General features: G+C 35.5%; 1 protein-coding gene across 1 annotated transcript; it reads left to right on the top strand.

Moving 5' to 3' along the window:
* The first annotated feature begins 9,674 nt into the window (after positions 1-9,674).
* LOC120126258 (B3 domain-containing protein At2g36080-like) lies at positions 9,675-10,817 on the top strand. Its single transcript, XM_039144489.1, has 2 exons — positions 9,675-10,452; positions 10,528-10,817. The coding sequence occupies exons 1-2, from the start codon at positions 9,885-9,887 to the stop codon at positions 10,755-10,757; spliced, it is 798 nt and encodes a 265-aa protein (XP_039000420.1). The 5' UTR covers positions 9,675-9,884; the 3' UTR covers positions 10,758-10,817.
* The last annotated feature ends 1,001 nt before the right edge of the window (positions 10,818-11,818 follow it).

The raw sequence follows: 11,818 nt of genomic DNA, 5'->3' as shown, positions 1-11,818 counted from the left end.
ACATGTTTAGGTGTCTGGACTGTTCCATCGTTAAATTATGTCATTAAATGACAGGTGTCACCTTTATAAAAAAATTTAAAATTTATATTTTTAAAAAATAAAATAAAAAAACTACATGAACGTGATATGTGTCACTTAACAGCTGAATTTAACGTCCGTTACGACCGAGGTATCTAAAAGTGTAATGTTGGAAACATTAAGCACCTGGATTAACCGAAAAATTTAGACACTTAAATAAGGTAAACAATAAAATTTAGACACTTATTTTTGTATTAAATCAAAATTAAAACCAAATTTTGATATTAGAGAGGCATGAACCTAAGACTACTTGAATAAAGGATCCAAGTTTTAACCTTAGTTCTACCAAAATATATATTTAAATTCAATTGTTTACACAAATCATGTGATTTTAGTGGTCAAGAAACTTTTTTTTTAGTAATAGCGGTCAAAAGACTTGTTTTTCATTCTAACGATCACGAGTTCGAGCACCAATAGAAATATGAATGTTTATATTCAATTAGTTAAGAGTCTTCCAACAGATATTATTTTGTATTCACTCTCAGAATTATCAAGAATGAATTAAATTGAATGCAATTTTAAAATGTAAAAACGATATATTATAAAGGTTTGAAAGTGCGAAGTTTTAAAAGAAACATTAATTTTTATATTTCTAATCAAATTAAAACTTAGATTAAGTTAATATTTTTTTAAAAAGTAGGGTAAACTACAAAAAGCGTCATCAACTTTATTCGCACTCCTATCTAGTCACTCAAATTTAAAATTTTTCAATCTAATAACTCAACTTTATACATTGAATTTTTCTATCTTTTCCTGTTGAATTTTTCTATCTTTTCCTGATGAATTTTGTAACAACTCGAAAAAATTAAAAAAAAACATTTTATAATTGTGTAAATTGGTGGAATTTAGGGATTAAATTAAAAGTTTTCAAAACTTGTAGGTCATTTTAGAAGTGAGAAAAATTCAGGGACTAAGCCCTGAATTTACCCAAAAAGTATCGGCAAACACTCTATTAAATGGTTATGAATTGGATTTCGGGGGTATTTTATCAAGCAAAATAGCCAAATTTCCTCATCTAACGCCCAACTTTCAAATCCGATTTCGACGTCGTCCGACCATCGATCGTCGATTTGAAACCACCATCATGTTCGTCATCGACCAATGAATAAACCCTGTAAAATAATTGAAGTAAAACGCTATCAAACGCCGTGAATTTTGATTCGAAGTTTTGAAGTTTTTTTAGCACCACCACCGAGAAAATCTTCAATTCATCTCCGATCGTTGCTTCGTTTTCTATACCTCCCGCACCATCGTGTTCCTTGTGTCGTTTCGAGTCCGTCGGTGTCCTTGTTTCTGTCGTTGCCGGCGCGTGAGATAGGTGAAGCGGTCAAAGTTTCAGACGTGTTGAAATCGAGCTCTCCACCGTTCAAAATTGTGAACCGAGCTTTGTAAGTGCCTAAAAATCGCTTAAAATAATTTTTGGAAATTTTTCTATAATTTTTCCGACGCTGGAAGAGGTCCCACGCGCCGCCACTACGCATGTGGGAGGTTCAAAATTGGTTTGAAGCATTAAAACCGGTTTGACCGGTCCGACCCGACCCTTTAACCGTTGACCGTCATTGACCACCGTTAACCAGAACTTTGACCGGCCATTAAACGGTCGTTGACGTTTTTCAGGTATACCTATTTTGACGTTTTTCGACGTCCTGAATCCATTTTTGGAGTCCGCTTTTCAAAATTCTGACCCGAAATCCCCAAATCGAGCTTATTAACCCAAATATGCTTAGTATTTTAGCATTTTTTATTATTTATTTGAGATATGGTTAGGGAATTAATTCAATAAGATATTTTATGAAGGTACTCATGTTTCACCTAAGCAAGGATCAGTTAGGTCCAGAGTTATCCGTTCATCATATCAGTCTGAACCACATACTACGAGAATAACCCATAAGTTTTCGTAAATTATTTAAATAAAGATTAAGATTATTTATATTAGGATTCCAATATGGATTTTTCCAATTCGTAGGATCTAGTGCTGCAGCAGAGCGTGATTGACAGACCCAGTAGTAGGCTTCCCTATCCTATTTTTCAGACTGTTACAGGTGTGTTTCATGACAGTGTTATTTTACTGTTTTAAAATATTATTTGAATTGTTTCATATTGGTGATAATTCATAATATTGTTATGACATGATACATGATACATGATTTCTGAATACTAGTTACACGACATCTGATTACAATATTTCTATATATGATTTTCGAGCATGAAACATTTTAATGTTTTAATGGATTAATCACCATTTTCACTCGAATACATACTTGTTTATTACTGTCATTAGGGGGGAAAATATTGTTGGAGGAATAATACTTGCAGGCTCCTCTGCTTTGTGCTCAGGGCCTTACTGGATGTAACGGGGTGTATGGTTCTGGGGAACCTACACATTTTGTTCGTGACGGATGGGGGTATTGTTCATATTTTTTTAAAACAAAACATGTTTGATAAACTGATTTTACTGGAATATTTTATTAGTATGTTTTTATACACTGTATGGAGCACACTGGGTTGTTTAGCTCATTTTGTAAATTTTACCCTTTTCATATAACAGTAGACCGTAAACTAGCAGATTTGCCATCAGGGGAGATCAACTACTTTTATTTTGTACGAACATATACTTTTATATGCTTTCAGTTTTTTTGGTGACATGTATTTTGCTATCGTATTTGATATAATCTTATTATGATATTTTGTTCTGTAAATGTTTTGTAAGGTTTATGTGATATTTTGATATGTATGTGTTTTACATGATTTTCTAAAATATGTATTAATATATGTTTATCGTATAAATCCTTATTATGGATAAATTTCACATATTACTAAGACATGAATTTCAACATTGTTTAAAATATAAAAAGAAATCTCTAAATGGGATATGTGACTGCTTAGGTTTGGGTCTAGTGTTCAGACCGAGTCTAGGAGGTTATATTTAGAGGTATTAGAGCTTTCGGTTTTAAACACTCTGACTATGGATGAGTCCTAAACTCTGTATTTTTAAGAATTTTGATATTTTCAAAAATGTGTCACCTTATTTTATGAATTATTTTTATCTGAGATCCCTGATGATAATCTGAATTATGTTTCAAATTCTTTCTATAGAACCTTATAGATCCGACAATGAGTAGTGCTAAAGGTCGTAGAAGAGGACGTGGTCGTGGTCGAGGGTGAGTCGCTTGACCTTCTGTTATGATAGATGATCTGATGTCACCACATGATCCTCCTATTCCACAAGTAGATTCTACCCTTTCTCATGATGTTTCGGTTACTCCCGTGAAAGATCCTCTCGTCACTGAAGATGAGGATACTGACATGAATGAAGTTGCTATTAGTAAAGTTGTCTTTCGCATATTTTAGAGAGCTGCTAGAGTCCCTAGTAATATGATTGCAGTCGAGATTTCGAATTCTTTGGTCGCTGCTGGTATAGTTCCATTCGAGGGTATTACTGGTGGACCTCCGACTGATGCTGAGTATTGGCTGGAGGATACAGAGAGAGTTATAGATGATTTTTATTATATGTTTTATATGCCTCACTAAGTCAACGACTTAGCGTGTGATTATTTCACACGTAGGTTCCGAGAAGAGGAAGATTGATAAAAGTTATGCAAGACAGGTCAGTTCATCCTTTCCAAAGATCATATCAGAAAAGAAATGTATAGTATATATTTTGTAATAAGGATAGTGGTTGGCATGTAAATAAAGGTTTAAATCCGATATGTTATAATCGGTTTGTAAAATCATATGATAGAGTTTTGTAATATTTTAAACGTATTTACGCAAATGTAAATGTATAGTAATGAAATGTTAAATTTTTACGAGTTTTATGAACGTTTTACGAAAGTCACTGTAGCAGTGCATCGATGCACAATTTTGCTTCGAAATTTTAGTGCATCGGTGCACTACAGCACTGTTCACAATACTGTTCACGGTACTGTTCATTATTGTTCATACTGTATTTTACTGTTCATAAATATGTTTTTATCTTAAATTTTTATAATGAAGCATAATTCAATAATATATCATCGTATTTTCTTAAAATGAATTCAAATATTTGGTTATTTTGGAAGAATACTATTTTAAAAGTCAATGTGACATCTCGAACTCGTATTCAGGTCAGGTACGGGTTGGGGTGTTATAATTATTCTCTGGAAAAACTGGCTAGATTGTACATTTTTTAGATCGTTAGACTTCATGGTGTTCCGTTGTCTATCATTTCTGACCGAGATCCGAGATTCACTTACAGGTTCTGGAAGGTTTTGCACGAGGCTCTGGGTACTCGTTTGAATTTCAGTACAATTTTTCATCCTTAGACTGATGGACAGTCTGAGCGAGTTATTCAGGTGTTGAAAGATATGTTACGGGGTTGTGTGATTGATTTCCATGGTAGTTGGGAAGATTTCTTGCCATTAGTCGAGTTCACTTACAATAATAGTTACCAGGCAAGTATTCGCATGGCACCGTATGAGGCTCTGTATAGACGTAGATGTCGTACTCCTATATGTTGGACAGAGTTGCATGATAGAAAAACTTTGGGTCTAGACTTACTTCGAGAGACTGAAGATACTGTCAGACTGATCCGTGATCGCTTAAAAGAGGCATTTGATAGGCAGAAATCATAAGCAGATAAGCGAAGTAAGGATATCAAGTTTGAGGTTGGGGATCAGGTTTTTCTCAAGGTATCACCATGGAAGAAAGTATTGAGATTTGGACGTAAGGGTAAATTGAGTTCGAGATTTATTGGGTCGTATCATATTCTGAAGAAAGTCGAAGCCGTTGCTTATCAACTTGAGTTGCCTCCCCAGCTCAATCGTATTCATAATGTTTTTCATGTATCTATGTTGAGGCGATACCATCCAGATCACATCATTCAGGTTGATGAGGTAGAGTTGAGACCTGATTTGTCATATGAGGATGATCCCGTTCAGATTTTAGAAAGGGGTGAGCGAGTTCTTTGGAATAGGCGTATTCCAATGGTCAAAGTTCAATGGAGTAACTGTGGCCCCTCAGAAGCTACTTGGGAGACATTAGAATCAATAAAGGCTCAGTTTCCTCATTTATTTTCATAAGGTAAATTTCGTTCGAGGACGAAATTTCTTGTAGAGGGGGAGAATTGTAACAACCCGGAAAAATGAAAAAAACATTTTTATAATTGTGTAAATTGGTGAAATTTGGGGATTAAATTAAAAGTTTTCAAAACTTGTAGGGCATTTTAGAAGTGAGAAAAATTCATAGACTAAGCCATGAATTTACCCAAAATGTGTTGGCAGACTATCTATTAAATGGTTATGAATTGGATTTCGGGGGTATTTTATCAAGCAAAATAACCAAATTTCCTCCTCCAACGCCTAACTTCCAAATCCGATTTCGACGCCGTCCGACCACCGATCATCGATTTGAAACCACCATCGTGTTCGTCATCGACCGATGAACAAACCTTGTAAAATAATTGAAGTGAAACGCTGTCAAACACCGTGAATTTTGATTCAAAGTTTCGACTTTTTTAGCACCACCGCAGAGAAAACCTCCAATTCATCTCCGATTGTTGCTCCGTTTTCGACACCTTCCGCACCATCGTGTTCCTTGTGTCGTTCCGAGTCCGCCGATGTCCTTGTTTTCGTCATCGCCGGCGAATGAGGGAGGTGAAGCAGTCAAATTTTCGGACGTGTTAAAATCAAGCTCTCCACTGTTCAAAATTGTGAATCGAGCTTTGTAAGTGCCTCAAAATCTCTTAAAATAATTTTTGGAAATTTTTCTGTAATTTTTCCGATGCCAGAAGAGGTCCCACGCACCACCACTGCGCGTGGGGGAGGTTCAAAATCGATTTGAAGCATTAAAACCGGTTTGACCCGTTGACCCGACCTGTTGACTCGACCCGTTGACCGCTGACCGTCGTTGACAACCGTTGACTGAAACTTTGACTGGCGTTGACCGGCCATTAAACGGTCGTTGACTTTTTTTGGGTATATTTATTCTGACAACGTACCGAATTCGTTTTTAGGGTCCGTTTCGCCAAGTTCGAACCCGAAAGCCTCCAAATCATCTGTCCAACCCATTGACTTTGACTTTGACCAAAAAGTTAATTTTTTAAAGGTAATATTTTATGTTTTTTGACGTTCTGAATCTGATTCCGAAGTCTGTTTTGTCAAATTCTGATCCGAAATCCCCGAATCGAGCTTGTTAACCCAAAAATGCTTAGTTTTTTAGCATTTTTGATTATTTATTTGAGATATGGTTAGGAAATTAATCCAATAAGATATTTTATGAAAGTACTCATGTTTCACCTGAGCGAGGATTAGTTAGGTCCGGAGTTGTCCGTTCGTCAGATTAGTCTGAACCACGTACTACGAGAATTACCCGTAGATTTCCGTAAATTATTTAAATAAAGATTAAGATTATTTATATTAGAATTCCAATATGAATTTTTTCAATTGGTAAGATCTAGCGCTGCAGCAGAGCGTGATCGACAGACTCAGTAGTAAGCTTCCCTATCCGATTTCTCAGGCATGAACTGCCTGGCCTGCTATTCTCATTGAAAACCCAACACGTTAATGGTTTTGTTTTTAACCTCAAACCTCCTCGGAACTCGATGTGTGGCATATAATCCATGATGGTTTAAAGTGTAAACAAAACAAAATAAATGAATAAAGTTGAGGTGCTGCCAATGTAGACCTCCTACATAGTCCAAGTTATCGGCTTTGTAGATTAGTCTTCATTTCAACTATATTTTTAATGCCGCTAGATCTACCCCTTCTGGTCGGTCCGTGTCAACCAACATATTTGAAAGTATGGTCCCCATTCAAGTTTGAAAAAAAAAATACTTCAACAATGTTCAGGCCGCGGCATAGACCTTTTAATCACGCTGTATTGTATCTGTCAAGTGATGCTTATCAAATTGTGGTCGTAAAAACCTTCTGTTGGTGGTCAACATAAGAGGTGATGGTTCATGGCTGTTGTTGGATTGAGAGTTGACAGTTCACCCTATTTAAAGCGGGTCGAGAATTCACTGTAAAAAATGTCATTTATGTTCTAGATACATTGGCATGCTCATATATTAAGGGGGACAATTATTGTATCTCTTCTCCTCTTCGAGAGAGGCTCCTCTTCTACGAGGCAATAAAGATGATTAAAATGTTAGGTCATCATAATTTATACGAAGTGCGACAAAAGAAGATTATTTTTCTTTAACATTATCATATCGCATACAACAACATATATAAGAGAAAATAAATATTCACCTCTTCTAATTAAACGAGAGTTCTCCTTTTCCTTTTCTTCAAAGTTCATTCTCTTTCCCTCATTCAAGCTTGCGTCGAAAGTTTTTGTATATGATCTATATCAATCGGTGACCCTTCATTCAAATTAAAAGAAGTAAACTAATCCATTAAGTCTTTCCATCTCTTTCCACAAAATATCATCCCCTATTAACAATAAGCTGTTGATTTTTTCAATGAGATAATTTTAAAACATGGAAAGGACAAATTTAATGGGATAGAGGGAACATATGTTTTTCCTCGTTAAAATAATTAAATTATCTGACTAATAGTAGTACTTGTACATAATTTACCTAAAAATAGTTAGTAAAAATATATCAAAAATTAGATATATAAATATTTACTTAATTTCAATCATATTTTTTTATGCATTATGTCAATATTGATGTTAACTTAAGTCAAATTCAATCCATAAGAATCAATATATTAAATCTTGATTATTTGAATCAAGAAATTATTTATGAATCACACAGACATTGTATATTTGTCGACACATCTTTCATTGAGTCATCATCATTTGCGATGAAATAAAAATAATACTAATCAGCTTGGTAAGTTGGTTCGTGCCACCACTTAACCATTTAATTGTTTCAATCAAGTCACTAGTCGTTATCTGTTGACGGAAATGATGATGTGGTAGTTAAAAGGAATTGGCATAATTATAGTTATGTGGTTTGATTGAAACAATTAAATAGTTAAGTGGTCAAATGAGTAGTGGGTTTTAATGGCCACATCATCATTTCTGTCACTGTTAACTGCTAGTAGATTGATTGAAACAATTTAAGAGTTATGTGATCAACTGAGTAGTCTACCCTTGTTTTTATTACAAATATTGATTGACCCTTTACTCTAGTCCAAAAGTCTTGGTTCCATGGCATGTGAGAGTTAATGAATTAGGATGCAGATTCCTTCAAAAACCTGGTTTAAGCTCCTTTATAAATCAATGAATATCCTGTTGTTGCCAAACCAACTTCTTTGACAAGGTTTTTTTGTACAAAAAGGTTTTTTGTACAGATTCTGGGGGCTTTTCAATTACAAAACAACATTGAAATTTAGACAAAAGCTTTCCTTTATAAAGATATGTTTGGACGATACATGTAGTATTAGAAAATATATTATATAGGACTCGACTGAAAAAAAGAAAGTTAAAGTCTTTTATTTAATTTGATGTTAAAAATTAGAGTTGATTTTCATAAACTTGATCGGATTGATTCAAATAAATCAAACACTTTCTGTAACGTAGTACAAGAAAACAACATGTATTTAAGTTAAAACAAGCAGTCCAGCCCTTTTTGGGGATGGGGAAGAGAGGGTGTCTGAATCTACCTGGAAATTTGAGTGAGAAAAAAGGAACCCATGATGGGAGGAAATGAAACGGGAGGATAGGCGTGAAAACACGACACGCAGATTCTCCTTAATCCTTTACCACCACTACTTTAGTATTTAAAAAAAAAAAACTTCCTTTCACTGACTTTTACCCTACTGAACACAAACCTAACAAGCATGGCCATCTGTGTCAGGTTTTACACTTTTACAATGAAGTATGAGATTTTTCACTGTTTGAAATGATACAAAATCCCTTTCTTTTTCTGCAGGAGAGAGCGAGATGGGGGGTAAAAGATCAACCCTGGCCTGGTTTACTAAATAGCTGGTCTGCTGCCGTGGGATGCCCTCCATACTGCGTCAGCATTAATGGCCCTACCATTCTGATTTGCTTGCCAATGCAACACCAACATGAGGCACACAATTCATTAGTAGTACTGGTAGCAGTAGTAGTATTCACTCTGTTTTATTTACTCAAGATTTCTTCCCCATACCATACATGTTTTGTCGAATTCAGCGCTGCTTACCAGTAATATACAATGTTTTATGTCTCTGTCATGGGATTAGAAACGTTAAGTTTTGCTGCAGGTAAGCTACGTGCAAGGAAACTCAAACTCAAACTGCTCTACTCCCAACAACAATGTTTACCATTAAGAATCAATATTTTTCAAGTTCAGATTAGTTATTTAGAAATTTTTTTAATTATTGATAATACGAATTTTCTAAATATAATTATTCAAATTTAAAATTTTGTAAGAAAAATATCATTTTATTTTATTACTCAAATCAGTAAATAAGTTCGAATTCCTCGCTTTATATCTTTGTTATATAAAAAACATACTAATCTTTTTTAAAAAGCTCCCCCCCCCCCCCGGCGAAAACCTTAAAATGTACTCTCGTAAAGTTACAACTCCCCCTTACCCCAACTTTTCCCCTTAAAAAAGTAATAATTTATTAAAAAAAAGTGGTATTTGTTTGTTATATTCTCCGATGGTCTGCATCAAATAGTTTCTACATCAAACCCCATACTCATTTGTGCCCACTCCTCTATCTTCTTCCCTCTCAAACAACAAGAAAATATATCATATATGTCTTTTCATTAGGCCCTACAATCTCCCCCTCCTCCCTCAACACTATTTCCTCTTCAAAAGCCCTCGCCTTGCGCTTCTTGTTCTCCCGCCTCACAGATCTTTGGCTAAAAAACTCTTGAAACAATCCATGTTCTTCTCTTCGAACCACGCTCACTCCTCCTCCAACTTTAACCAGCATGAAGAACAAGGGCTCGAGGACCAAAGCCATGAAACGGAAACCATGTTCGAGAAGCCCTTGACCCCGAGCGATGTGGGAAAGCTCAACAGGCTCGTCATACCCAAACAGCATGCGGAGAAGTACTTCCCTCTCGGCGGTGAGTCCAGCGACAAAGGGTTGCAGCTGAGCTTCGAGGACGAGTTGGGAAAGTGTTGGCGTTTCCGTTACTCGTATTGGAACAGCAGCCAAAGCTACGTGTTGACCAAAGGGTGGAGCCGATACGTTAAAGAGAAGCAGCTTGACGCCGGTGACATTATTTTGTTCCAAAGACACCGATCGGATGGCGATAGGTTCTTTATAGGTTGTAGGAGGCGCAGTGCAGCCTCGACTGATGGCGGAAACACTGTGACTGGCTCTGGAGGCGGTGGCGATGAAGGGTGGTGTAGCAGTAGGGGATCGTATCAAGGACATCCTTATCTTAGCCACATTCAAGGCCATGATGCTGATCTGCCATACCGACCAGACTGCCTTCATGCAGGTACATGCACACTTATGTAGGGCAGAATATGTGAAATTTAGCAATGTGAATAGCCCTTCCTTTGCGTATTTTCAGAAAACTTTGCTGAAAACGAAGGTGTAGCAGCTGGGAACCCGAGGAGGCTGGTGCGGCTGTTCGGGGTAGACCTAGAGTGCCAGCTCGATGAGTTGGAGCCATCGACGCCGGGAAACAGCTCGTCGGTGTCGAGCCAGCAGGGTCCATCCACCCACCAGTTTTATAACTCTCAGTCGTACCCTTCAAACCACATGGTAAGATTCATGCATCCTGATGTTTCATCATCCTAATCCAATGATAAAAAAACTAATTAAAATAGAAAGTATTGGGATTCTGCCTGTTGTTTGTTTGTTTGCGATTCATAATTAATTCGGAAGTTGAGTTTGCCATTTGGCACGTGGCCTAATTGCATTTATGTATGACCAAGTATTCATGTGCTTTCCTTTTCTTATAAAAAAAAAGATTAGCATTTAATCTACTACTTGAATTAAAGCATGACCAAAGTATTTTAAGCCCCCTTTTTTTTTTGTATTAAAGCCATTAAAAATGTAGCTTATAAAAATTGTCTGGATAGCAAGAAATAGAATAATTGAGCTGTAGAATTCAATTCCTAGTAGGAATGATGAGTCCAGGTTGTTACTTAAATTAAATTCCAAGTCAAACACTGTTTTGCGTGTTCAAATTGATGGTGAATTTCAATAATTAAGAATGCTCCCCAAATAGATGAGGCATTATTATATAAAAAAATCCCAATTTTGTTTTATAGTATACCTCCAATATTTGTTAAAAAATATCTCTAACCATGTAAAATTGCCTCGTGTCATATAAAACGACGAAAAAACTCGTCAATTTTTACAAATAAAATCATTTAATTTTATATAAATATAATAATAAATGTATAAAACTCGTTTTTTTTAGAACACGAGATTCAACCAGAATGTTAGTTCATCATCTTAGGCAGTTTAATGTATTTTACTAATAAATATAGTTTGAGGGTATTTCTCAGAAAAATAATTTTTGGAGTTTTTTTATATAATAACACCAATAGATGATTGGTCAAAGCGTCTATTCCATGGATTTGATTTTTAAAAAGTTGAATCAAATCAATTCCACAAACGTAGTCACGGCCACTTATTTTTATTCGTAATTTCAAAATATATATTTCCAAATCTTAAAAATATAAATAATAAAAAAACAGGTGAAAATGTCGCTTCTTTTTCCATTCCTGTAAAGATTTGATAGAATCCAAAAGATTTTGGATCATTCTAACTTGGTCATAATAGTTGGGTACATATTCTAGAGAAAATAAAAATGGAAAATTTAATACACATTTAATTTGGTGCTGTGAATG

This window comes from Hibiscus syriacus, unplaced genomic scaffold (genome assembly GCF_006381635.1).
Source record: "Hibiscus syriacus cultivar Baekdansim isolate YM2019G1 unplaced genomic scaffold, ASM638163v2 tig00110457_pilon, whole genome shotgun sequence".
NCBI classification, from domain to species: Eukaryota; Viridiplantae; Streptophyta; class Magnoliopsida; order Malvales; family Malvaceae; genus Hibiscus; species Hibiscus syriacus.
Note: the sequence above shows the minus strand (reverse complement) of the source record. Positions and strands in the feature narration are given on the sequence as shown.